The sequence below is a fragment of the Falco punctatus genome, assembly GCF_963210335.1.
Source record: "Falco punctatus genome assembly, chromosome: 11".
Lineage (NCBI taxonomy): Eukaryota > Metazoa > Chordata > Aves > Falconiformes > Falconidae > Falco > Falco punctatus.
In genome coordinates this window covers 26,274,374-26,302,187 of record NC_137591.1, presented here as the reverse complement: position 1 = coordinate 26,302,187, position 27,814 = coordinate 26,274,374, and the positions used below count along the sequence as shown (strand labels likewise).

The following is a 27,814-nucleotide window of genomic DNA, read 5'->3' as shown; positions in this document are numbered from 1 at the left end:
TTTGGCTAGAATTAGGTATTTTATGACAACTACTGCTCCTGCACTGCTTGGCACTGGTTTGTTCCTCTGTGTGCTCAGAGTAGTTTGGGGAAGTGATCTGAGTAGAGGGGGGAAAAAAAAAAAACCCACCTTTTTTTGTTGTAACAGTTGCTCAGAGGAGTTCAGCTCCAGTCCACTGTGCAGGAGCACAAGCCTTTCACCCAGGTGGTGTAGAAGCAGCAAGGGGAGTAGGAATTGCTGGAATCGATGTTTGTGTTAAAAGTTTCTTTCTCTGCCTAATTTATTTACGAATAAAATGAGGAGCATGGGGATTGTGGCCTCAGGTGCAGGAATGGCTGGCATTGGGGAATATTTGAGAACTGCTGTATTCTTATGCTATATAGTAGACACGTATTATACAATATTAAGTTGTAAAATAAAGATTGGTTTTGATTTTACTGAAACTTAGAAGAATGCTTGTATTACTGCATTTTTTTTTTTTCCTGTCGGGTCTTGGCATCTGTCTCTGAACAGTGCAGCACTGCTGTTGCTATTGCGGAAGAGACTTTTGCTATCCATAAAGCTTGCTTGTGCTTTCTGTTAAAGCTTAGGTCTTATCCCTTAAGAGATAAGGGATAAGACAGCAGTTGAAAACTCCGTTTGTGATCCCTGGGTCTTTCACTGTTTCCTTGTGCCTAAGCCTATTTGGTCATAGGAACTGAATAAAGTGGTCATAATAACTAACCACATCTGAAGAGAACAGTCTCTGGCTCACTACTAGTGCCAAACCATATAATCTTGTTACTGAGAGATGGAGTCTGCTGATCTCAAAAAGCGTTGGTTGGGTGTTTATATTTATGCTTGTTCTGCATGCAAAGTTAATGCTCTGTTTAATTTCTTTCAGGTCTGTTGGTACGTTTGCCCGAGCACTAGATTGCAGTAGTTCTGTCAGACAGCCAAGTTTGCACATGAGTGCTGCAGCAGCCTCTAGGGACATCACACTGGTAAGATTTTTAAGAGGACCTTAAGTTTTTGAGAGATGCAAAATATCCACCTCGGCAATAACAGTTGGCAAAGAGAGAGGGGCAGATGGATTGTAATTGTGGCCTGCTGTGAAACAGATCCTGTCTTTGTAAAGGAACCCTTTATTTACATATGAAGTAACTTTTTCTGGCCTTGTGCCTCCTACGATCCATCATGGATAATTCTATGAGATAATTTTTTTGTGTGTTTTGTGTTATTAAAATGTTTTGATGACATGCTTCACAGCCCACCTCTTGTATGGGCTTAGTAGCTGTCTTAAGAAGAATGCAAGCGGTTATCTGCCTGTCTGCAACGTTATAATGCCAGAATGCTGCTCCTCATCACTTCCCCAACACCAGGCTGTCACTGGCATCCTTGAGCAAGATCGTCTGGGGGAAAAGCTTGTGGTCAGATAAGAAGTTTCAGTTGATACAGCTCTTCTCTTTGACAAGCTCCATTTTAGAGTACTTGAGGTGTAGTGACATTATTAATATTTTACAATCATAAGTGATTCTGAGTAGATAGAGGAAAGGGAAAACTTAAACTCCTATGCTAGAGAAAGTTTAATGAAAATTTGAATAAAATTTCTAAAGTCTCCAGAGAACTGTTATCAGTGCCTCACCTCGTAACTGGAATAATGTGAAATCATGTATAGAACAAATTCTAGGATAGAACACTGTAGATTGATTATGCACATGCACAAAACTGGTATGATGAAAGACAAATAACATCCTGATTAAAACTACAGAAACCAGGAAATAAAGCCAAGCTTTCATTTACTAACATCAATTCCTCCTTCGCAACGTGTTCTCAGCCTTTGTAAATCACAAGTTGCAGACAGTCATAGCTTGGCTTTCTCAGGAGTAATTGCTCCTGGGAGTAATTCTTTTTTCCTACTCGGCTACGACGTGTGACTTGACTTTAATCTTTTGGGAGGATTTCTGGCCTTTGGTGGGACTGTATATGTGTGGTGCTGCTCTTAAATATTTTTCTTATATGCAATTTTTGTGGATTATTTGACAAAGAATGTGCATGGCCAGGTTCATTAGAAAATATGGCCTTGGTCCTCTATCTTCATGCTCCATCTTTAACCAGGGCTTCTCAGTCCTGGGGTGAGTGGGTCTCTGTCCTGTGCGCTTTCTTAACAGTAGGGCTACAGTGGTGGTGCTGGTGAAGCAGCTAAGTAGGAATTATTGATATGCCAGGGCTCATGTTCCACAAACCCCATTGTTGTTACTGAGCATTAGACTTGTACGGTGACAATTACAGTGAGTCTGAGGTTGGAGTAAGTTTTTACTGATTCTGTGTTATAGAATACTGCACCCTCAGATCCTGGTGCAGACCTTTTGTTGTTGCTGTTCCACTCTTAAGCGTTTTTTCCAGCCTAGATGCCTGTCCTTACATTTATCTTTCTCTTTTACAATCACGTAGTTCCATGCTATGGACACTTTGCACAAAAATGTCTATGACATTTCCAAGGCAATCTCTGCGCTTGTGCCACAAGGTGGGCCGGTCCTGTGCAGGGATGAGATGGAGGAGTGGTCTGCTTCAGAGGCAAACCTCTTTGAGGAAGCACTAGAAAAATATGGAAAAGATTTCACTGACATTCAGCAAGATTTTGTAAGTATATAAAATGAGGGCCCACATGGTGGCCGGTTCTCAGCAGTTACACAACTGATTACAGCTTGTCTAAACTGTGTCGGTTTTCTTTGTGTTGCAGAAGAGGGATTTGAACTTTAGCATGTGTCTTGCTGTAAACTGGGGAAAGGCAGACCTCATACTGGTGACAGCCTGTTGTACAGTCAGAATTTCAAATCCCAGATGATAGCTTTTCCTTTACAAATGTTAATTTAAAATCATCTGCTCCACTACAGCTGAGGGAGGATTTAGGAAAGTGTTGTGACAGCCTAGCTGCTTTATATTAATTTGCGTTTGAAGGAGAGTAAGTACTGGGTCTTTTGAAACATGAACATTTAGTCACTTTTATAATGCAGTTTCAGAAAAGGCCTTTTGAAAGTTTTAAAAAGGAATCTTGGGTGTCCAAGGGAAATGTGCTGTAGTTTGGCCAAAGCTCTCCACCCTAGGTGCTCAGTCTGCAGATTGAAGAGAGCACTGTAAAAAGAGCTGAGTTTCACTGTACCGCTGTTTGAGTCCTGTGGCACAAAACAAGTAGTTTCTGTGCTGCTTGTCCCCTGCTCTAATCTTCTAAACTGAGGGACTTGGAAACAGCACAGCGTGCTCTGTGGTCCTGCTGAAATCCTCGTGCTTCTCATGCAGAGAACAGAGCTGGCAGGGCACAATTCTGTTGGTGGTTACTATTTTATTTTTTTTAATGGGCCAGCTCCATGGAAGCCAAGCAAATCAGAACTGTGATATTGTATTTGTGGCTCTTGCTTGAGTCTTTGCTGCTCAAACAGAGAGTCTGAGACAGTGGGCTCCCTTCCACATTGTGCCTCTCTTGAATGGTTTTCTCTGGAGCCAGTGCAGCATGAAGATTTACCTGTAACCTGCTCTACTTCTACACTGAAAGCACTATTTTTTGAAAGGGCATTTAATTTAACATGAATCCCATGTGCATCTAATGCCCTAGGAGATTCAGACACGGACTGTCTTTTTTTGTTGTTAGGAGGGTTAGTTAGTTGCAAGACTGTTATAAACTGTCAGAGGAATCCTGTGAATTTTAGTGAGGCTGTGTGCCAGCTTCCTGCAATGACTGCTGCTTTTCCTTTATGTCCCTAGCTCCCATGGAAGTCCTTAACAAGCATAATAGAATATTACTATATGTGGAAAACTACAGACAGATACGTTCAGCAGGTAAGAGAGTCAGAATCGCCTCTTTCATTCTGTCAGAAGTTGTTTTTCTTGCCTTTGAAACCAAGCATCATTGCTTTATTTTCCCTCTTGGGGTTCAGCCTTTCCAACAGGTGGGTTCTGTAATGATCTGAAGCACTGAATAATCTCTCTTCACTAAACTCATCAGCTGTTCCGTAGATACAAACATGTAGCACTGGCATTTGTGCTTTCTTCTCGTGATTCCTACTACTTTGTTTGGAGCTTTCAAATGTCTGTTATGGAATTCAGCAGTTTGAGGAAGGGAATAGAGTTAATTTCTGATTGTAGAGTTCAAGGTCAGCATTAACCTCAGTTTTGACTTTCTGTGGAGGGGTGGGCAGTTGCTGTACGACAGGCACCTGTGCTAACTCTCCACATCTGCCTGCCTGTGACTTTGCAGATGCACGGAGGCTCCCCCATGTAAGTGCTGTAAAGTGTTTGTCTGGGAAGTGTTGATGGCTCAAATTCCCATACTCGTTATACTTGAGAATTGACTTTGACTAGTGTTTACAATTATTTTTATCTCTACTTGTTTAAATATGAAGACTGCTTGGTCCCTTAAAGAAAGCATAATGCAAGGAGCATGCAAAAATGTTGCAGAGTATCAGTTGCTGAAAACTACTTGTAATATTTAATGGGAAAATTAATTAAAATAAGGGAGAAATATATAATGAATTTTTCATTATCATTATCAGTGTTATGTTTAGGCATCTATTTGAAGTATTAGAAAAAGTGGTGTTATAGAAATGTCCTGCCTTAACTTGCTTCATTGGAAATTCAGCCTGGGATAACAACTAGATGCCTGAGGCATTGACCAATGTTTGGCATATGCTGTATTTGGGCACCCTGGTCTGTAATGTGTTTTTTACTATTTTCTTTCTGATAGGAATACTGTTTAAATTACAGAGGGAGCCTCAGGACAAATGGGAACTTTTTTTTTCCTTGCATAAATTCTGTATTACTTTTTTTTAAAAGTAATACTAACTGCATCCTCATTCCAATATTTCTTCTAGTCCATTCTTTGAAACTTTTCCTTCTGGTAAGGAAATGGATGGTAGGAAGGTGCGACGGCAATTGAAGCTGGTACAGTGGGGAAAAAGGGTGCAGGAGAAATGAGGTCTTTCCTTCCCCACTGAACTGGGTGTATCATTGATATAGTGAGTGCTGCTATACTGTCTGATTACAGCTGTTTAGGAGACAATAGCTGACTGTACTCAGCCTGTACTACACTCAATATTTGCACTGAGAGGAATCCCTTTATCTTCTTCGCTGCATCTTTTATCTCACCTCATTCCTTTTACTGATAAAAGTTCATCTAGCAATATGGTAGGTATCAGAAAAAGTGAGGAAAGTTATTTTATCAGTCGGTGAAAACTAGAATCTTGGGCTTTTGCAAGAAAATGTCACCCCTGTGCAGTCAGAACAGCAGAGAATAGTAGGAGTTCTTGGGAAAGATTAAACTAAAAAGCATCTCTCTCCTGCTTAGAAACTCTGCCATACGTTTGCAATAGTGAAGTTCTGGTTCTGCCCGTCTTGAGGTATGTAGCAATGGTGGCGGTGGGAGTAGGGGGTAGGAAGCAGTTTCTTTGGTGTTTGCTCTTGGATACTGTAGGAGACAGATAAGAATAGCGTCTCAGGTTTTTGCTTCCAGGCCTGTGTGCTAGGAAGGCAAAACAGCTGGAAAAACTGTGCCTTGATTAGTAAGCGGTTAAATTCTTTTGCTTTTTCTGCTTTCTTGAGCTTCCTTATTACACAGACAAAATTGCAGAGGGGATAGTTGTGTGAAAGACTTTGATTATTTGTTGTTGCAGTAATTAAGAAAACCCAACAAATGTACAGTTCTTGTACCATTCTGCTATATTCCTCTGCAGCCGGTCTTCTATCATGGCTATACTGTACCTTACCTGTGCTGCCCAGCAATATTCCAGGGAGTGGGATTTGGGGAAAACTTTCAATTAGAGGCTCTGCACTTAGGAGACAGTATAAGCCGAACAGATAGAAATTGCAGTACAGAGTTATCATGTCAATTAAGTCTGAACTGAGCTGAAGACATCATCTCAAATTCCCAGTTTGTACAAGCAAATAATACTACTAAACATTTATAAAAAGCCTGGGAGAGCTATCTATATATAACCACAAAGAAAAGCATAGGAAGTTGTAGTTGAAATAATGGTGTATTACATTTATATTTTATTTGATGTGTGCAAAGTCTTTAGCAAAGTGCATCCCTCACCACTTTTTCCATGTTTCTTCATAGTGTTTTGTCTGCATAGATTCTTTCCTTAGCCCCACAACCATTTTGTGGTAAGAGTAACAGTATTTTTTATGTAAGATACTGAAAGTGTACTAAGTAAAGGTATGAAAAGCGTGTATCCTGTGTTGTTTTACTTTCACTTGCTGTCCTTCTGAGAGCGTGTTTAAATTATATTCCAAGGCTCTATGTTATTGTCTTTTAAAAAATATTGATAAATTGATAACTTGCTCATTTCTGTAGACTCTTTGGCTGAATAAACCTAAGTCCGCTTAAACTGTCTTATTTCTGAGTTACACAACATAGTAATGAAATTTTTTGTCATCAACCAATTGCTTGCTTTGATGAAAAACAGTTAGTTGGGAAATGTTTACATCCTTCTGTATTTCCTTTGAGATTTTTTTGGAGCAAGAAAGCACTGTCATAATCCTGAAGCAGAATCCCTCTGTTTCTTGCCACTGAGGAAGCTAAATTTTGAGTTGACTTCGTCAAGAAAGACCCTTTTTCACAACTGCACAACAAGGTGTACTTATGCTGGGTATACCTAAGATCAAAAGGCTTGACACAGCACTTCCTCATCTTGTGAGTAGGATATGGTGATTGAGATACACGCAAATTGAGTTGTTTTGGAGCGTGCACTTGGATCTCGTATCCAGTAAATTTTATTTGCCTTCATCTATACCATGCTTTTGAAGGTTAGCAGTGTAATTAGGAGTTTGGTCGTTTCAAGAGAAGGACTGACCCTCATCCAAGAACAGAACTGCTAGAAGGAGTAATTCTGCTGCAATGTTAATGCAGAATTTGTGGTCTGATGTAGGCTCCTGAGTGTCTGTGCAGAGTGGTTCCAAGAGCTGTCCTGTCAAAGACATCCTTTCAGAGTTGTCCTGAAGAAACTGAGGGAGATGCATTCCAAATTCAGTATCCAGTGTCTCTTTTGAATGCATCTTTTTCTTGAGACAGACTTCCTGTGTCAATTCACAAGAGCTTATGTTTCCGATTCAGAAAGGTTTGAAATGGTATCCACTGAGTAACTGCTGTTTGGTGGCTTTCCCACTTTTAAAGAATTGATGTGATGGTTGGGTATGCCTACATTTTCATTCAAAGTAAAGACTGAGTTCTTATGTAGTTGTGAATTCCAGGGTGACTTTTATTTTTAAAGATCTTTAAATGCTTCTACAGTTTGTCAGGACTTCTGTTTAAAACCTAACACTTTGCAACCACTGAGATGCAGTTGAGAAGAGCTTGGGACATGGCAGTGGCAGTTGACTGTTTGAATTAGTCATATGCTTTCTGAGAGTTGAATGCTTTGATTTAGTTTTTGCACTTTTATTTGCACTTAAGGAGCGTCCAGCTTCAAGAAGAAGAGCAAATACTGTGAATTTCTACTGTTCTATTTCTTATGTGGAAGTGCCATTAGAAAAATGTAGGTGGAATAGACAGAAATTCAGTTTTCAGGTATGCCTAGTGTTGAGAAGATACTGGAGAAAGTTGAAGTGCCCTTATGTTTGACTACATGAGGTAGGGAGCTTAAGGGAGGGAGCTCTGGTAAGTCTTGATGTGGATAGAAAACATCTTTATTAAGGGAAGCAAACTTTTTTGTACTTAGTCAAGAGCTGTGAGTGACATCTTAATGTACTAGCCTTCATAAAGTACTGTGTGCTAGCAAAACAGGAATGGATCAAAGAAATGTTTTTCCATGTACGAAGGATGTTTTATCCCCAAACACCTCCTGTTAAACCTACAGTAACATGGGGCTGTGGCAGTTTTGGCAAACAAGTGACAGAGACCGTAGGTACCACACATCAGTGCTGACATGTGTTGCTGGAGCACAAGCAGCTGGAAACACTTGTCCCAAATGCATCATGGAGTAATTACCTTTTCTGTCCCATCTCCCCTGCCTTCCAACAGCTCTTGTATGTTCAGAGTTTTGAAAAAGGCTGAACAGTGTGAAAGTTCTCCTCTAAATCCAGAAAATGCAATTTATCTTCCCTATCATAAACTAATAATATTTGAAGATGTTTGAGGCATCCCTGTGCTGTCTACCAACCCCATTCTTGTGTTGTGGACCTTGAAATATCCCGTGTTCCCGAATTTCTTTTGTTATTACCCCTTTATAGTTGTTCATTCTTTAGAAAATTGCCACAAACATTTGCTCCGATACATCATGTATTTTAAAACTCTTTCAAGCTCAGTGGGTGGAATGAAAGATGTGAAATCCAGGGAGAGGATATATAAAGGACAGATGTTTGCACCATCTCGAATGTACGCTGCTTAGCCTTTTAATCCCTTGGTCCCTGTGGGATGGACAAGTTGGTAATATCTCCCTTTCATAGATGAGGAAAATATGATGAGGTAAATAAGAGGATATACTTAAGACGTGCATTTATAAATAACTCTAAGAGAAAAGATTTTTATTTAGGCCAAACTACTAGGAAAAGTTACAAATGTTCAGAGATATATTTGTGGATGAGGACATTAGTAACTACATTGGACAACATTAAAAATTTATAGTGTAAATACACTTCAGGCACAGATCAATTAATAACTGGCAAAGGACCTAGCCAAGCACTTTGTCTGTGAAGGGATTATTCTGAAATGGTGCATTACAGGCACCTTTTTTTTTGTACCTTCTGATATCAGTCACTGTCAAAAAATAGGAAACTCATCATGTCTGGTCTATTGGTTGCCCACAGACGCAGGTACTTAGGGCAAAACCTCTTCTTATCCAGTACATTGTGGTACCTTCTGAAAACTGTCAATTTTCTTGGTATACTACTTGTAATAAAGGCTTAGCTGTATGCTGTGCTCCTTGCTGATCCCCAGGCAGGAGAGGAGGGTATTGCTGGCTCCTGGTGACTTTATGGCAGTTGTTATCTCAGAGCTTGTGCCATGCTCATCAATCGCAAAGAAAGTCTGTAGTGTGAGGTTGATATTCATCACCAGTTTACTGAAATGTTGCTTAATACCCTAAATTAGTCGTCGTTTCTCCAAGGCAAATGACTTTACATTGTGGATGGTAGAATATTTCAGCTGCTGGTAATGCTTTGTGCTTGCATGAAGCTTTTGCGTTCATAGATTTCCAAAACTGTCATAACATAATGACTCTAGATAGTCCCCTTGGGAGCTTTTGTCAAGAAAACTGCAGCTTTTTTCCCCCACAATCTAGAAATCTAGTGGAAATAAAAAACACAAAACAAAAACTAAACAGTTCTGTAGCAGTGGAAGTTCCCTGAATTTCCTGCTTAGGTCTCAAGGCTTGTACATGGCTTGAACATGAGGCTTGTACAAGGCTCTTCAAGCAGTATTTTAAGCTATTTATCAGTGTCTGATGTTGGACTTCCTTGTAATTCCTGCAACTGAGCTCTGTGACTGTTAATCTGCTGACTTAACTGCCCATGGTAGTCTGTGCCCGGGGAAAGAAGACCTGTCTTTCAGTCCAGGCTGTGGGTGAAACAGCCTGCACTTCATGAGCAGAAAGGCACCCGAGTGCACATTTTGTTGAAGGATGATTTTTTTTTTTGGGGGGGTAGCATCACTCTGGAAGGTAGAGGAGGTTTTCTGATGCTGTTTGGGGAACCATTGTCACAGCACTTTTTGAGGCCCACAATTGGATGCTTTGGTTTCTGACATAAAAAGATTTGGGTAAGGTTGCTTTGAAAATGTTCAGCTTTGAGTTTGTGGTTTGTATTCAGAGGGAGAACCTCTAGTTCCATCACCAATTGCTAGCAAAATGTGTATTATTGATTCCTTTCAGTCTGTAGGATCGATAAGGATCATCTCCATGAAGTCTTGCTTGGGGTTTTCTTGAGGAAAGTTGTCAGGTAGCTGTTCTTGTCCTAGACAAAGTTCAACAGAATCAATCTGGGAAACTTGCCTACACTGGCAGAAAGAAGCCAGTTTTTGAATGCAGTTCTCTGAAGGTGTACCTGTAGTTTTGGGATAACTTTCAGTAATTCAGTTTTCTCAGTCCTTGTCCTCATGCCTGACAACTTCGTTCTGTGATTTCTAAGATAAGTTGACTTTTATTTACAGCACAAGGGAAGTGAGGAATTCTTTATGAGTCTAGAGAGGTTTGGGTGAGGAACTGTCGCACTGTCAAATGGAAAACCAGTGCTTAAGACTGTCCTCCTGATCAGAGCGAGCTTTATGCTTACGGGAAACTTTTACTTCATTGTTTTTGTGTGTCCATCATGTCCCTGTAAAAAGGATTTTTATGTTTGTCCAGTTCCTCAATCACGCGCTTTCCAATTTTACTATGTTTTCTGGTGTTTCCTGTTCTACGAAGACACTGACTTCAGCTTTCCAATTATTTTCCTAGACTGTGCCTTAAGGCTGCTGCACAGAAAATGTTCGGCTAACCTGTTTGTCTAGAATATCACCATGCTGCGGATTTGTCTGGAAAACATTGTTGTGGCTTTACGCAGACCACTGTTAGCACCATAGATGTTGAAGAGCATGGGCCTGGCTTTGAGCAGGCGGTTGGAGTAGAGGCTGCCAGAGGTTCACCCTAAATTAATTTAGCTTATGCAATAAAGAGAAATCTTGAACCTCAGAACATGTATGTATCTTCTTAAATGGTGTGAAGGTTTGAGTTGTGAAAGGAATCAGTGGCCAGTTAGTCAGGCTCATGTTAATTGCCTACCTCTGCCGTGTTCTCATGGGCTATCGGCAAGTTCACAGCTGTAGCTAAATACACAGGTAAAGTAATAGTAGTGCTGTTCTAGAGGAATTTACTCCGTACATCCCACTGAAAGGATCCTCTAATCCTTTTACTCCAGAAATGTGGACAGAAGTTGATGGATGGTTTTACTGAAGTAGGGCCATGTAAAGACATGAATGGCTTGTACTTACAAACATGTGTCCCCATGCTCTAACAAGTCTACTTCTTGTCTCTTATCCTTTAAACACATCTCTTATGTTCCTTAATATCTCCTGGCAATGGTGTTTTTTGTTAGGGGCTGCTTGCTTGGTCTAGTTAGCTTCTCCCCTTTTTTAACCCACTTGAAGTTCTTTGCTGCTTGTCCCCTGAGATTTGCATGTGTGCCTGGGGCTTAGTTCCCGCAGGGTAAAGGTGTAGTACTTGTGTACCTAGAGCTTCTCACGTTTGGGAAGTGCAAATATACAGGTTGTCCATAGCTGATGTTTAGTCAGAAGTGATGACATACCATAATTAAAAACTCTGTTGGGTAATTCTGCATCGGTTTTCAGTTGACCTCTTGGCCTTTTTAATTTTTAAATAAAGTCTCCTGTGTCACTAAGTCTTCAAAAGTTATTACTATCAACAAAGAACTCTTCATTGAAACTCTTTGAATTGGCTCAGCTGTTGAGGAAGTATGATGGAGAAGGGTACCTCACTGTACCTGGTGGTGTTCAATTGGTGGATCTTGTCATGGAGAACATGCACAGATTGATATGTCAGATCTTCCTTGGGCAGGGTGGGGTGTTGGGGGGAACAGTGCATTAATTTGTATTGAAGTGAATGGGAATGAAGTTTGTCATCTCTTTGACTTGACTTTTCTTAAGAGCTGTGTACATAGGGACATTTGATGCCCACAGTTGTTTTCAGTGGATATTTTCCTTTTGGAAAAAGATTTTGTCATAGCTGCTCAGTGAAAGGAAAGCATCATTATTTGTTAATAAGTACTAAAGTTTTTATGGGTATATTACTCGACTCTCAGGTAAAATAGTGCTGCTTTTCTTTTTATTCTAACTTTTTTCTTTTTTTCTTTTCTTTTTAAAGAAACGATTGAAAGCAGCAGAAGCAGAAAGCAAGCTAAAACAAGTGTATATACCCAACTAGTAAGTATCTTTTTGTATTGTTTTGTTTTCTATTCCATTGTAGAGGGTCTGGTGTAGCAGTTTCCACGGCTTCCCAGTATTCCATATTTGCTTTAGTGACATAATGAGAGACATAGCTGAACAAACAGGTTAGAGAACTATTAAATTATGTTACCAATATATCAAACTTTCTGCTGATGCTTGAATAGGCACGCATTCCATTTTTAGCTGAGTTAATGCTAACCACCCTGTGCTAATAAACAACTAGCTGCCTTGTGGAAGAGAACACGATAGCCTTGGTATTTCCAGGCTGACTAGAGCAAAGCAGCACTCCTCCCAGGATACTCCACGCCACGCTTCTGCTTAGAGGTGTGTAAAAGACAAAGGTGTGCCCACACGCTGACCTTCCACTTCTGGAACACAGGCTATTTCCTCTGTGGGCAGCAGAGGACTCTCCCTTTGGGGCTTTCCTGGTTAGGATGCTGTGCTGTCATGTTGCTCATTTCCTTCATCCTGTATAGTGTTCCCATCCTGAAGTGACCGTTTACTTACTTTCTGATTTTTATTTTTATGTGGACTGGGAGTTGGGGACTTGCTAGCAGGTCAGCATGGTCATGAACAAAAGGGTAGCTAATTAACTGCTCAATAATATGTCTGGTTTTCTTGATTTTTGTCATCAGTGGATCACCAATGTGTGGTTGTTTCCTAATGTAATTGTTATATTAAAAAACTTATATTGAGATTTAATATATAATGATGTGTGTATATATAATGAGATATAATTTCTTAATAAAATGTGTTTCCTCTTTTGCATTTCCTTTGCATAACCCAGTCAACATTTGTTATGGTGTGGAACTTCAGATCTCCCCTGTCCTTTCTCTTTTCAGTTTTCACTCCTAGATACATTCCCGTGTGTATTGTTCCAAATAACTCCTTTGCTGTTTTATTCTGTCTCCTTTCAAATATTTACAAACTTCTACCATGTGTTCTGTTACTTAAGGCAAAACTGTTTTCCATATTTAGCTTGCAAGACAATCCGTAATTTATTGTGAAAATAGAAGAATGCCTGATCTCTTTGCTTTGAAATAGGTTGATGTGTCTCAGATGAATTTACTAAAAATTAGGTGTAATATTCAGAGTGAGACCAAATAGATGTCTTATCACACAATTGTTCAACAGAATTGCTTTTCGTGGATGGTGTTACTCTGCAAGGGTACACTGGACTTCAAATTAAACATGGATTCACAATGTCATAAGCTTGTAAAGCAAAAGCCAATGTGATTTAGATTGCAGATGCAAAAGGATATTGCAGATGAGACGGCATGGTAGCCTTGCTGTTGCTCTTGGATTATAATGTATGTAGATATGCTTTGTATTTGAAAGGTTATAGTGCTTATTTGTTAATGGCTGTCAGGAGTGGTATCTTACCCCTCAACACTGCATCAGCAACGTAATTCTTGTTGCTGTCTAGAGAATATAATCAAATCGGCAGCATACCTCTCTACTTCAGGAAAGGACTTCTGTCTCTACCTGTGTGCTTGCTTTCTCTGTCTCTGGCTTTGATTTCCAGGCACAGTTGATTTTGTGCGTGTTATACCTTAATTTGCATATTGTTTAATTGATAAAATGAGTGTAAAATCTTCCTCCTTCAATATCCTTTCATGTGTATCAGGAAAAGTAGCAGTTGTGTACGTGACATCTAATCCCATGTGAATGCATCTGCTGCTTTTTTGCTATTTATACCTCCAAATGTGGCAACAATTAAGTATTTCAAAGATTTTTAGATTATTTCTGTTCAAGTTTCAGTACAGGGTCTGGCACATAGGGAATGTATTGCATCTACGTTATCTTGTGACCTAGAAGAAGATTATATCCTTGGCTTGTAATAGCAATACATGGTGTAGGGATCCAAGTATCAATGATATTGATTTGTCCTTATCGTGTTACTGAGCCCATTCCTATTACGAGGCTTGAACCATAATGATCCACTTGTCACCTCGAAAATAAATTACTTGATGTAGGCTGTCACAAGACCTATGCAGAAGCGTATCAGCTGCTTGAGTTATTTAACAGTTATTTAACAATAACTGCTGTAAAGTTGTTTGCAAAGAGAGACCCCAGAGGATATCAAACTCAAACAATATTTTATTTATGTATTTATTGTCTCTGGCTGTCTTCTACTGATAGGATTCTCATTTGTTCCTGTGATGTTATAGGAAAATTTAGGGAGAGGCGGGGGAAATAATAAGAAAAACAACACAAGCAGTCTTCAAAACTCAAGTCACATACATATTACACAGTGAAAAATAACAGCTTTATGTGAAGCTTTAGAGTTGGTATTTTTTAACTTGAGACTGTGCCCCAAATTTATAATGTGGGTAACTGAAGCAGGGAGAGTCGTACAGGTAATTGTTGTGAGGTTATCAAGTCCTAAACTAGCATCCCAGATACTGGGAAAAACATTTCTATTCTAGATATTGGATAAACATTTCTGTGCTTCTTCCAAGAAAAAACCTGGTTTGGGGACAGACATTTGTAGTTGATGCGACTGAAAGCACTGTTTGTTTGCATGGCTTTTCAATGCATCCTTTAGGTTGAAAAGCGCTAATGTGCTTTCCTGGTGAAAGGAAAAAGTATAAAATCACTTGAATTCCGCATTCGAGGCATAATGAAAAAAATCGTTTTCATTGCTTTCTGTAGCAATTTCTCTGTTAGTTGGAGTGGTGTTAAATAAAGCAGCAGCAGAAGCCTGAATGCACAGAGATTCCATGTTCTCACATGCTTCATCCTGCCATCCGCCAGTGCCAGTGTGGGACTAGGAGACCTTTCTTGTTGCAGATGTAGTCTCAGTCTCTTTCCTCCTTCTAGTGTGTACGCAAGCATACTCTTCAGGCTGTTGTGGAAGCCATATTCTGGTTTTACTAATCCTCTGGGCATCATATGTAGTAGTTACTTGCTTTTTGGTGATGGTCATGTTGTGCAGCTGGTGCTTTTTGGTATTAGGACATCTGCAAATCATGAATCATCATAGAATCACAGAATGGTTTGGATTGGAAGGGACTGTAAAAATCATCTAGTTCCAACCCTCCTACCATGGGCAGGGACACCTCCCACCAGACCAGGCTGCTCCAAGCCCCGTCCAACTTGGCCTTGAACAGTTCCAGGGATGGGGCACCCACAGCTGTTCTGGGCAACCTCTGCCAGTGCCTCACCGCCCTTCATAATGAAGAATTTCTTCCTAATATCTAATCTAGATCTGCACTTTTTCAGCTTAAAGCCATTCAACCTTGTCCTGTTATGTGCCCTAGAAAGTCCGTCCATGTCTTTCTAATTAGCAGCCTACCAGTGTCTAAAGGGGGCTATGAGGCCACCCTGGAGCCTTCTCTTCTCCAGGCTGAACAGCCCCAGCTCTCTCAGCCTGTCTCCATAGGAGAGGTGCTCCAGCCCCTCTGAGCATCCTTGTGGCCTCTTCTACACTCGCTCCAACAGATCCATGTCTTTATATTGAGGGCTCCAGAGCTAAATGCAGTACTGGAGGTGGGGTCTCAGGAGAGCGGAGCGGAGGGGAAAAATCGCCTCCCTTGACCTGCTGATTATGTTTCTTTTCAGGCAGCCCACAATTTGGTTGGCTTTGTGGGCTACAAGTGCACATTGCCAGGCCATGTTGAGCTTTCCATCCACCAGCACCCCCAAATCCTTCTCCTCAGGGCTGCTCTCAATCCATTTCTCCACCCAGCCAGTATTGACACTGGGGGTTGCCCCAGTACAGCTGTAGAGCCTTGCACTTGACCTTGTTGAACTTCATGAGGTTCACACAAACCCACCTCTCAAGCCTGTCAGGGTCTCCCTGGATGGCATCCTTTCCCTCCAGCACGTCGACTGCACCACACAGTTTGGTGTTGCTGGCAAGCTTCCTGAGGGTGCGCTCCATCCCATTGTCCGTGTTGCTGACAAATGAAGGCTGACATATGTTTATGCACATATATATATAAATATATATAATTTCATGCATATATATATGTTTCTATAAATACATTAGCAACAAAAGTGGGCTAAGGAGAATCTCCATCTTTTGTCGGATGCAGGAGGAATCACATAGTGATAAAAGTATGAGGAAAAGGCAGAGGTGCTTAATGCTGCCTTTGCCTCGGTGTTAATAGTAAACCCAGTTGTTTTCTGGGTACCCAGGCTCCTGAGCTGGGAGATAGGGCACAGACAGACACCCCCTTAATCCAAAGGGAAGTGGTCGGCGACCTGCTACATCTGGGGCTCGCCGGGATCCAGCTGAGGGAGCTGGCGGAGGAGCTCGCCCAGCCGCTCTCCATCCTTTCCCAGCAGCCCTGGCAAACTGGGAGGTCCCGGCAGGCTGGGGGTCAGGCGGTGTGACACCCGCCTGCAGGAAGGGTGGGAAGGAGGATGAGGGGAGCCGCAGGCCGCCAGCCTGGCCTGGGTGCCGGGCCAGGTTACGGAGCAGATCCCCCGAGTGCCATCACACGGCCGTGCGGGACAGCCGGGGATCGGGCCCAGCCAGGGGGGTGACAAGAGGCAGGTCCTGCCTGGCTGACCTGGTCCCTCCTGTGACAGGTGCCCTGCCCGGTGGGTGAGGGGGAGGCTGCGGATGGCGCCGTCCCCCCCACAGCCCCTCCGGAGGCACCGGCTGCCCCGGGCCGGGTCACTCAGCGGGGCCAAAGCCCGGCCGGCCGAGCCCGGCGCGGTGCGGGATGGAGCCACGTCCCCTGGCGCGGGCACAGGCCGTGTCCCCGGGGCTCCGTGTGGGGCCGGCCCCGGGTAACGCCGTTACCGACAGTCTGGGCGAGGGGACCGAGCGCTCCCTCCGGGGGTGTGCAGGGGACACCCAGCTGGGGCAGCGCTGGCCTGCGGGGCGGGGGGCTCTGCGGGGGGCTGGGCAGGCCGAGGGGCCGAGGCCGGTGGTGTGAGGGTCCCCAGGGCTGAGCGCCGGGCCCTGCCCGCGGGTCACGCCAGCCCCCGGCAGCTGCGGGCTGGGGCAGGGGGCTGGGAAGGGCCGGGGGGGCTGGCAGCCGGCTGGGCACGGGCCAGCGGTGTGCCCGGGTGGCCAAGGAGGCCGACAGCACCCGGGCTTGTGTCAGAAACAGTGTGGCCAGCAGGGCCGGGGCAGTGACTGTCCCCTGTGCTGGGCACTGCTGGGGCCGCCCCTCGAGCCCTGGGTGCAGGTTTGGGCCCCTTGGGACACGGAGGGGCTGGAGCGTGTCCAGGGACGGGCAGGGGGAGGGGATGTGTGGGGGATGGGGCACCAGGCTGGGGGGGTGGCTGGGGGAGCCGGGGGGGGTTCAGCCTGGAGAGGAGGGGGCTCGGGGGGGCCTGATCGCTTCCTACAGCTGCCAGGCAGGGGCTGTAGGCATGGGGTGATGGGTCTCTTCTCCCAGGGAACAAGTAAGAGGACAAGAAGAAACCAGGGGAAGTTTAGATTGGGTATTAGGAAGAGATTTCTTCACCAAAAAGGCACTGGAACAGGCGGCCCTGGAAGCGGTTAAGTCTCCATCCCTGGAGGGTTAAGTCTCCATCCCTGGAGGCGTTCAAGAGACCTGGATGGTGCTTAGGGACATGGGTTAGTGATGGGCTTGGCAGCGCTGGGGTTAACTGTTGGATTCTGTGGTCTTAAAGCTCTCTTCCATCCTGAATGCTTCTATGGTTCTATGCAGCTTTATGTGACTTTTCTCTTTTGCTTTCCTCTAAGTGCTATCCGAAGGGTTAAGAACAGAAAGGGAGGAATGAAGTGCTGCATATAATCCCATCTCCAAAATATATAGATGTAAAATTTAAATGTACATCTGTAAATGTAAATTAATACATTCAGGGTGCAGTGTTTTATCTGAGAATCTCAAAGCACTTGGACAAGCTGCAAACACTGCCTCACAAACACTTGTAAAGTAGGGAAATATTCTCCCTCCCCTGCCTCTTTTTAAGCAAATAGGGAAACTGGAGGAATAGGTCAAAGCATTGGATGACTACAGTGGGCAACTGCGTAACAAGCTGAATGTAATTCCTCTGTCTGTTTCTTGGTTGTCCTTTGCCTGAGGAGCAAGGCTTTGTTCCTTTCCTATTTAATTGTGCAGAGGTTCATTGCAGCATGGAAAACTTAAAAGGTGTAACGCTGTTCTCTCTTTTCTAGCTGTGTGGTTAAAATGGCAATCTTCACCATTTTGTTGGAGAAAGCTGCTCGTTTTCACAAAGCATCATTTAGCAGTCATTAGGCCTGTTCTTAGAAGTGGGTATTTTCAGTAGCCTGGAGAGTTGTGATGAGAGCTCAGAGCTCATCCCTGTTGTCTGGATTCCTTAAACAGGCACTTGCATTAGATGCCTAGAGGTAGATGGCATAAATGCTCCTAACAAAGGATTTAAAATTATTCTCATTTCTGAGGCTTAATTTCTTAATTGTTCTGTCGAACCTAGCACCACTGTGGTTTCTTCAGTAACAGGAAACATTCACTGATGGTGTTAAGTTTGTAGTTATTTTTAACAACTACGATTTTATTGCTGTGCTGTGGGTTAAATGCTAGCCAGTCATGTAGAGAAGGAATTTCAGTGTTCTGCATGGCTCAGGATTATCCTTAGGTTGGATTTTATTGGGCAGGGGCTTCGGTCCACGATAGCTGGCTTCCAGTGCCTCCTTTCTGCATGTGCTTTATCACCTTAATCTCTTCAGCTGAGACTGATCTGCAGAATGCAGCCCAGAAATTTGCACTTCACTGCTCCATTGCAATTGAAACCCTTTTAGAAGACTTCTCCTCTTGATGTAAGCGCTGGAAATGGTTTACCACACCATCAGTATTCTCACTACCTTATTTGCATCTTTCACTTTAGCTTCATTAATTGCTTAATGATTCATCTAGTTAGTCATCTCTAATTCTCTTGTTCATAGCTGTAGCAGGCTTTGGTGATATCAAACAAGTTTAATTAACATATCATCAACAATTAAGAGCTTTTTGCTTCTCATGATGAAACACTAGCTGCCTGAATTTTATTGTTACTGCCGCTGTGAAACTTGACCTTTGCTTTGGAGCACGATGCTTTGTGGTACTTGTTGCAGCTGTGTTAATTGTATCGTTCCAAAATCCTGAAGTGAAGTTATTGCCACAACTACAGGATGTTACTCCTGGTGATCAGCATGATTTGGTGGTCAGCTTTTACCTGTGCATCCCTTTCACTTATGTTTGAAATACAAGTTTGATAAGTGATGTAGAGAGGACAGCAGAGTCAGGCCATCGCTTTCCTTTCTGCACAAGACCTCAGTACTCTGGGCAGGCGTGCCAACATGTGCGGTCTTGTCCTTAACTTACCGTTTATCACCAGACACATCAGGGCTTCCCAGCACACCGCTCAAATATCCAAAACCTTTTTGTGTGCTTTTCTGATGGGTTTCAGACTCCTTTACCACCTTTTTCAGAGGATAAATCAACATACAGAAAGCAGCATGCCTGATGTTGAGCCTTAAGACCTTAGTTTTCTTTATTTCAGTCTTTTGGTTTGTTAAGCAGCACTGCTTGTAACAGCGTGTGTCTGTGAGGACTGTTTGTTTTGCAGCATCTTGGTAATGTTTGCGCATGGAGTTTGCTAGTGATTCATTGGCAAAAGTTCTTTTGCAGCAGGTTACTATAGTGACATGGCAGAGCAAAATGCTGGGTAGCGTGAGTGTACCCTCTTTCAGCTTCCCCTTTGTTAAATGTGTCTGCAGGTCTCCTGCCATCTGTGGTGTCAGGACTTCATGCCATTCTGATGAGCACCCTGAAACACTGTAATCTTTGTAAGAGCTGGGCAAATTAATAAGCAAAAGGTGATAAAAACCTAATTGTGCCTTTTTCTGCTTCTTTTTTTCTCTTCTGTGTTTCTTTTGGGCTGTGTATGGGCTGCTCAGCGTACTGAGGGAACAACCTATTTACAGTGTTCCTGTGTCACTTAGCCTCCTAAGCTTTCTCTTCTGCAGAAAGGCCCTGAACTTTACAGTGAGGAGCACTATCAGAAGTTTTTCCTGGACTGAGCAAATACCCTCCTACCTCCTTATGGAACGTGCGTATGGTTCTTGTAGGTCATTCACAGCAGAACAGCAGAGTCTATTTTGTCTCTATAGAAATGGAACTTTGCTGAGTTCTGTATCTCAGTGCTTGATCGTACACTCTCAGTTGAGGGGAGGGATGACCTTCTGGGTTCCAGGACAGTGTAACCTTCCAGTGGTGTTTGGGTTTGTTCTGGAGCTGGGAGGGGCAGTTGTCTTCAGAATTCAGTCACTTGGAACTCCTTTCCTTTCAGGGGTTATTGCTGAGAACATGAAACCTGGTATTGATGCCCCATTAGAAAGAAATTAATTTGGCTGTATTCCCACAATGCTGTTTTTGCAGCACTACCCAGGTAAAAAGTAGTAAGTGTTCTGGGTCACTGAAATCACTGTGACTCCTGTGTCAGTGTGCAACTGATGTGGAAGAAAATGTTTTTTTCAGAAAGCCATTTTAAGATATTTCTGCTTGAATAAGTAGATTCCTAGTCGTGCATTTATTAGTTGGAAATAAAAGGAGTATGCTTACTCCCTTCAGTCTTCAGGTAAGAGAATATGAGGGAAATGTAATCGGCACTGCAAGTATGGCTTATGTTCAGAAGCTGGCACCAAACGCTGCCTTCTTTTTGTTCCTTCTATAAGCTGAGCTCCTCGCAGGACCTGGGAGTCCTTGCATGTTTTATAAGCTCCTTGTGTATTCTTGTCTGAAACTCCTTGTGTGACTGTCTTCATCCATTCCCCACAAGTCTTCTCCCTGCAGTATTGATTCTCCATCCCATACCAAAAATTTTTTGAACACCTCATTTTCGTCCTCAGACACCTCTTCCTCTGCAGAGGTTTTGTACTATTCCATTCTGCTCCTCTCTACACCGAGGTTTTGTTTGCCCTTCTGTTCTCAGCTCGGGCCAGTAGCTTCCCCCGCCCCGAGTCAATGCTTTTAAGAGCGTACAGGGATGAGCTGAGGTGATTCAGATGTTGCTGTATTAGAATGGGTTAGTGACAGCCACCAACATTTTTCTTACTCTACAGATGTTAGGTTTTCAGACTTTCTCCGTCCAGTAGAAACCAAAATGCTTTCTATTAGAAGCACAGACCATTGTTTAAGACTTGTCGGAAAACTCGTATTAATGAAAATCTCCGTGTAAACACTACGTCCAAAAATTCTGTTCAGTGTGTTTGTGTGAATTGTGGTTATGTGACACAAACCTTTGCAGTAAGGCAACATGGAGATGTTTGTGACTTTAGTCTAAGGTTTTACTTCCCTGAATAAGGCAGGGGTTGCCCTTCCTCTCACTGCCTCTCCTGCTCTGGTCCCCAACTGTCTTTTTGGAGATTTGAGTAAAATAATCCCTCATGTTGAGGACTGAGGGAGAGCTGTAGGTGAGGTGTTTTTGTCACCTAGATTAGAATGTCTGGGATAGCAAGATACCTACCTGGCCTCACTGGTTTATTGTTTTTAAATGGTTTTGGACTCTTGAAAATGCTATCTATTATTATAGCTATTTTTATTATTAGCATTATTTAAATATTATCAGAGACAGTGTCTTCCTGGAAGTCAGATTGCTGGTAAGTACACCTTGTTTTGGAAGTGACACAATGAATGAAATTTAAATCTTCAAACATTTTGGGCCATACTTTTGAAAGTCAAGTTGGAAATCACGTGCCTCAATTAATGTTTGCCCTCTTTTTTTGCTTTGTGTTTTAAGTAACAAGCCAAACCCCAACCAGATCAATGTAAATAATGTCAAACCAGGAGTGGTAAATGGTACTGGAGTACAGGCACAGAACACGGGAGCAGGACGGGCCTGTGAAAGCTGTTACAGTAAGTGACGTGCCAGTATGGCAGCTGTGTATAACATGCGAGTGCTCTGTTGCAAACAGTAAAGTAAAAGCTGTGTTGTGGAGCAGAAGCGGGAGAGAAGGCTTTGGACGTGGCTGGTGGGGGACAGAATTTGACATAGCAGCATGTAAGCAAAGGGCTTTTTCTGAGTGACTCGTGTTACAATCGTAAATAGAATTATGAAGTACTAAAGGGGGAGTTAGTAAATGTTCTATGTGACTGCAGATAGCTAATAAGGGAAGACTTAAATCACCAAGGTGTGAATTTAACAGGTTTTTTCATAATTTTTTAGTAGATTTCAAAATATGTGATATCATTGTATTTGGTCTACTGGCTGATATTAATATACTGAGTTCTAATGATTGTGCTTCTTTATGGAGAGTTTTTAGAGATGCTGGAATGTTGGACTGTATGGGAAATCACATCACAGATTTGGTACATTCTTTAGTCATAAAGTACTGTATGGGGAGGTCCTGAAGACAAATCTTCCCTCCCTCCCCCCCCATGCTCTGCAGAAATTGTCTACCAGTCTTGCAGAATGAGAACTTTCAGTTTCATTGGCAGGACATTTTCCCATCCTACTAGTTGGGGGTTTTCTGATCATGTTTTAAGAGGGGGTTATATGCGTAACTAATTCTGCTGAAGTCACAAGTATGTTTAACAGTGGTGATGACAGTGAAGCTATCACCAGTTTTTTAAGGTCTGTTTGAGCTTTGCACTGTCTGTGGGTTTTCTTTTGTGATAGTTCTAAAGAGAATAAGCTCTGAAAAGTGATCCTGTTTAAGGATATATATAATTTCCACCTTTGTTATCTCTAGCCACACAGTCTTACCAGTGGTATTCTTGGGGTCCCCCTAACATGCAGTGTCGCCTCTGTGCATCCTGTTGGACGTACTGGAAGAAATACGGTGGCTTGAAAATGCCAACACGGTTAGATGGGGAGAGACCAGGACCAAACCGCAATAACTTGGTAGGTATCTCCAGAGCAGACTGCTCCCTGCTCTTGCCTGGAAGGCTAGGTGTCATGATATTTAACTAGTTTGCTGTTCTTAAATAATTTACAACAAAAAGAATGCCTTCAGCCTCTGTTGTTGTCCTTGGGTTTGGTATTTCATGTTGCAGAAGTTGGGCCTGTTAACTTTGGCTATAAGTAATTTGTTGCCCAGTACTGCCTGGAGGAAAAAAGAAGAAATCCTTTGTTTAGCAAACTAGTCATCATGCACAGGATAACTTAATGAAGATGGAAAAAACTGAAATGGCAGCCAGTGTTTCTGGTATTCTATTTCCATGATTTTTGCTGTAGGGGAAAGAGAATCCTTTTTTTTACATAAAGGAATTCATTATTTCCTGAAACTTGTTCCCTTACCCAAGGCACATTCAAAATTAGATACCCCAAATAGCTAGTAGCATTTTAGAGATCTCTTATCTTGTTTTTCTACTTCATCCGATTTTTTGTTAATTAATCTTATTTTCTTTTGGATAGGTTTGAGTAAGCATTTTATGAGCTTCTTCTGTTTGATTTTCCCCCTTTTACTTAAAAGCCAAAATTCTCAGAATTTTTCTGAATTTGGTGGAAGTTCAATCTGAAAGCCTCATACCTTGAGCTGATTGGGAAAAGTAGCTGCATCACATGGACAGAAGGATAGTGCACACTGAACTTTGGTCTTATATTAATTTCTTTCCTTTCTCCTACTCTTTGCTGTCATTCCCTTTGTATTTTACTTCTTTCGTTTATGTCCTTTCCTGGCTTCTGTTTGTGTTCTGAAGCTATCTAATTGCTGAGATAACTGCCAGGTTTTATCAACCTTATATCTCTTGTTTGTTAATTAAAAAGTATGTAAATAGTCAGAGAGGGGAAAGCCTTGTTCTCCTCAGATTGAAATTTCCTCCTACTTTCCAGCTGTGGGCAGGTTTGAGATATCAGGATACTACTATCATTATTTTATCGGTTGACTTAGTTGCTTTTCACGGAGAAGATACTGCTTTGGCGCTCTGTAGTCAATAAACGCAGTGAATATTTGACAACTCTGTAAACACATTCATTGAGTTTGGAGTAAGAATTAAAACCAACACTTGCAACTTTGAGACAGCAGCATTCGTGCATGCTGTAAGCTTGCTTTGGGAAGTGAGTTTGTGTGATGTATGTTTTAGCCATAGAGCTACTTACTGATTTTTCCTCTCCCTCTTACAAATGGTATAAGGAGTTTGTGTTGTACATCCAGAGCCACTCTAAGCACCCAAAGTTGGAGAGTCTGTTGACTATAAGCACTAAATCACGTGATAGATTCAGGTAACTTCTTCAGGTCTGGCTTTTGGATCCCTGCTTTAAAAATTGGGACAGCACAGAAATAAATACTTCCCTATGAAAAGAAAATGTTTATCTTCATTTTATCCTTTGAGATATTTTGGAAGAAAATTCCAAATATTGATGGGAAAGATTTGAGATATGGGGAATAGCTTGGCTGAAAATATTTTCATCTGTAATACTGTTTCTGTTTTTACAGCTGTGAATCGGTAGTTGAAAGGGCTTTTGTATGATATTCTTTCCCTTCTTTAAAACCATACTTTCTCATAATTGTTTTTTAGAAACCGTATTTACGTTTCTTTCATTTTAGAGTCCTCATGGTGTACCAGTACGAAACAGTGGGAGTCCCAAGTTTGCTATGAAGACAAGACAAGCTTTCTATCTCCATACAACAAAACTGACAAGAATTGCCAGACGTTTATGTCGAGATATCTTGCGCCCTTGGCATGCTGCAAGACATCCCTATCTGCCTATTAACAGTGCAGCAATCAAAGCAGAATGTGAGTGGGGATGCCGATGGGACGTAGTTGCAAAGGAGCCCTTTGACATGCATTTCGCACAAAGTTTGAGTTCCAGCTTCTTGAGATGTTCTCTTGCATGTAGCTAGTGGTGTCACAAAATCTAACTATACTTTCAGAGCATTCTGATTTAGACTAGACAAATAACTTTGAAAATTCATGAGTCGTTTGTTTTAAAATACTCAGGTTTGCTATTACATCTAACGTCCTCCTGGATTAGTGTCCTGTTGCCAAGACATGCTTGCAGCTTGTAAAATTCCGTTTATTTGGAAAGCTCTTTCAGGACACTTCAGTTATTCATTTAGTTTTGTAATACACTCTTAAGTATTTTTCTTTGTTTTACAGGCACAGCACGTTTACCTGAGGCATCAGAAAACCCACTGCTATTAAAGCAAGTGGTTCGAAAGCCTTTAGAAGCAGTACTCCGGTATTTAGGTATTACAAAAAACGGACACCACTGAACACAGAACCCCTCAACCAAACAAAAAGCCCTGCTAGCTAATTCTGTGAACCATTCCTTTTTCCGTTTGGTTCTGGATTAAAAAAAACAAACTCAAAAACCTTCCCATGAACTTGTCCTTTTTCCTTTTCCTGCTTCATTTGACAGACCTAGTGGCTCAAGCAGTCCACTTTTGGCTCATGGAGCTATATCAGAAACCTTGTTAAGTGAAGGGAGGGATGTGTTTGCTGTGGCTTCCCATGTATGTGGGGACAAGTTACCAGCTGCTAATGGAGGCACGAACATAATGCTCTGTGGAAATTTGGTCAGTCCACCGTTAAAATTTTTGGGCTGGCTGGAGGCAGATCTTACAGTTGGGTACTCCAAGAAGCCAAGGGTTTAGGACAGCACTGGAGCTAGACAAGGGAACTGTACTTCCATTCTTTACTTTCTTCTTGGGTTTTGTCAAGTGAGGGTTTTTTTGTTTGTTTGGTTGTTTTTTTTGTTATGGTTGTCTTGAGGACTTGGGCCTCATCAGCTGATCTGTGAGGAGTATTGAGAAGCTCCATCCAGGACCTCAGTGTAAGTCTTATGTGCTGGAAGCATCTAAAGCGGTGCTATGTGGCATGCCAGCTCTGACTACAAATGAATGCAGAATCATTTTCCCTAGTGTTGCCGGTTGCTAGAGATACCCTGAAGACATGTCTCAAGTTGTTGCAGCAGTCTGATGTGAGTCAAACCACAGAAAGCTAGCTGAGACAGTGGTACTTTGAAGACTTCCAGATTAACAAGGAAATCGATTGCCTTTTTACTCGGATAAGAAATGCTGGAGTTGATCTTAAGTTTCTTTGAACATTTTTGTTGATGAAATATTGTGAGGCTCAGGGTTTATTAAATATTTACTGCTTCTGTGTGGAGTGTTGTACTTCTACTGTATACTAATGAGGTACACAGATTGAGAAACCTTTGGATACATATAAAGCAACCAAAGAAGGCCGATAAAGGGAGAAGTTTTACTGTTGGATAAAATCCAGCTTTTCATAGTTGTACGGAATGTAGCAGTAGATTTTGAGATTTCATTCTAGCATGGTGTCAGGTTCTCCATTCGACTGTTGAGCTGCGAGAAATGAATGAAAGAAATGGAGGGAAGCTGATGGGCTGGTGAGAATGTATTTCTGGGAGGTGTCATGCTCAGTGGGCTTTAATTTATGCATTACTTGGCTGCTGGGGCTGCAAGAGAAGCACTCAGTTGAAGCTCCCATTTGCTATTGCTTGTAACTTTCTCAAAATGTTTCCAGTTGAACAATGTGTTCTTGATCTCTGCCCTGGCCAAAAGTTTGAATTCAGATGCTGTGTGTTCTTATTGTGATGCTTTGAATCCTCGCTTGTTTGGCCAGTTTAGAAGTTGTATTTTTTACAAACCTTGCAAAACTGGCAAAATGTAATTTCCCCAGAGTTTAGGGATGTTCTATGACTGCCAAAAGATGGCTTTTAATATAAGTAGCACCAAAATAATCCCAAATTTTTGGAGAATAGTATTTTGGAAATAGATGCAAAGTACTTTTGTTTTAGGATAGTATTATGGCATTGATTTTAACATCTTCAGTAGAGGTGAATTCCTAAATATATTTAAAATGCTTTATATAAATAGCAACACAGTTAAAATTATTGACTGAGATAGTCCGTATATAAGGGGAAGTATACTTGGTCACCTTGGAAATTTGAAGGTTGTTTTCAGATTTATAATTTCAGTATCTTCACTAATAAACCGTCTTGCTGTTTTACAACAGAGTCTCATCCGTGTCCTCCGAAACCAGATCCTGCAAAGAGCTTGTCCAGTTCTCTCAACAATCTGACCCCTGCTAAGTTTACACCTGTCATTAATAATGGGTCCCCAACTATCCTGGGAAAAAGAAGTTATGAACAGCACAATGGAATGGATGGTAATTTTTTTTTCTAAAAAATTTACATTGTCTATATAGGCTTTTTTTTTTTTTTTCTGTCCTTTTGGTATACAAGGTGGTTATTTAAAACGCTAGTCCTTTATATAAATTCCGAGTTTCTTATTCTTGAGGGAGTTTTTTTTCCTTTTGTCGAAGTGACTTGTCCCTTTTCTCCTTCTGGGTGGGACACATGATGTGTACTGCCTGGGTGGTGCCTGCACACACAGCTGCTGTGCTAGTGGAACTCTGCCTAGCTTGTCCAACCTTGCAAATGGGATAGTGAAGGAGAAAGAGAAACTTCCCTTCAATTTTAAACTGAGTAGTTTGAAAAAAACCTTAATAGCTGTTTTCCAGTGATGTTTCCTTTTTCTTTTGAGGTTTACAGCTTTTTAACCTGTAGGTAGTAGCTGTGCAGTTCCCAGGTGGCTTTGTAACATGTGGATCCACCTGGCTTTGAGCAGAGCTACCAGAGGCTGCGTGCCATTGAGAAAGGCAGGCTGCTGCTTAGCTGAGGGAGGCAGACGTGCCAGATCTGGTGTGGCATAAACGTGCTCTTGCCATGTGCAGAACCCGAGCGTTCACTTTTGTTGGCCCTGTCACTGAGCACCTCTGTGCAGTGGAGTTTGGGCTTCATCTCTTCAAGGATAAAAGGCCTGGGGAAGGTGTTTGAAGTGGGAGATAGCCACAGGATGTTCCTGGCACGGACTCCAGGGCTCTGTTCTGAAGAGTTGCTCTTGCCTGGGAGTGTCAGGGAAGAAGAAGTGCAGTCGTTTTCCCAGATGAGGATAAAAGGGTCTGTTCAAATGTTCTTAATGGGAGTGAGAACATGGAGGGTAGCTCTCCTTAATGGGGGAAAGGAACAGTTGATTTAATGGTG

The 27,814-nt window shown here is 42.1% G+C and overlaps 1 protein-coding gene across 7 annotated transcripts in view; it reads left to right on the top strand.

The window, feature by feature from the left end:
• The window catches only part of MTA1 (metastasis associated 1), a 94,347-nt gene that overhangs the window by 45,653 nt on the left and 20,880 nt on the right, over positions 1–27,814 (top strand). For 6 of the 7 annotated variants that reach the window (XM_080406768.1, XM_080406766.1, XM_080406767.1 and 3 more), the window contains 9 exons: positions 884–983; positions 2,434–2,622; positions 3,742–3,816; positions 11,826–11,884; positions 21,599–21,714; positions 22,551–22,702; positions 24,348–24,537; positions 24,901–24,990; positions 26,785–26,937. In XM_080406768.1, the coding sequence (XP_080262894.1) occupies positions 884–983; positions 2,434–2,622; positions 3,742–3,816; positions 11,826–11,884; positions 21,599–21,714; positions 22,551–22,702; positions 24,348–24,537; positions 24,901–24,990; positions 26,785–26,937 (1,124 nt within the window). Of the gene's footprint in view, positions 1–883; positions 984–2,433; positions 2,623–3,741; positions 3,817–11,825; positions 11,885–21,598; positions 21,715–22,550; positions 22,703–24,347; positions 24,538–24,900; positions 24,991–26,784; positions 26,938–27,814 lie in introns of those variants that run through there. The other variant, XM_080406772.1, reaches the window with a different exon arrangement.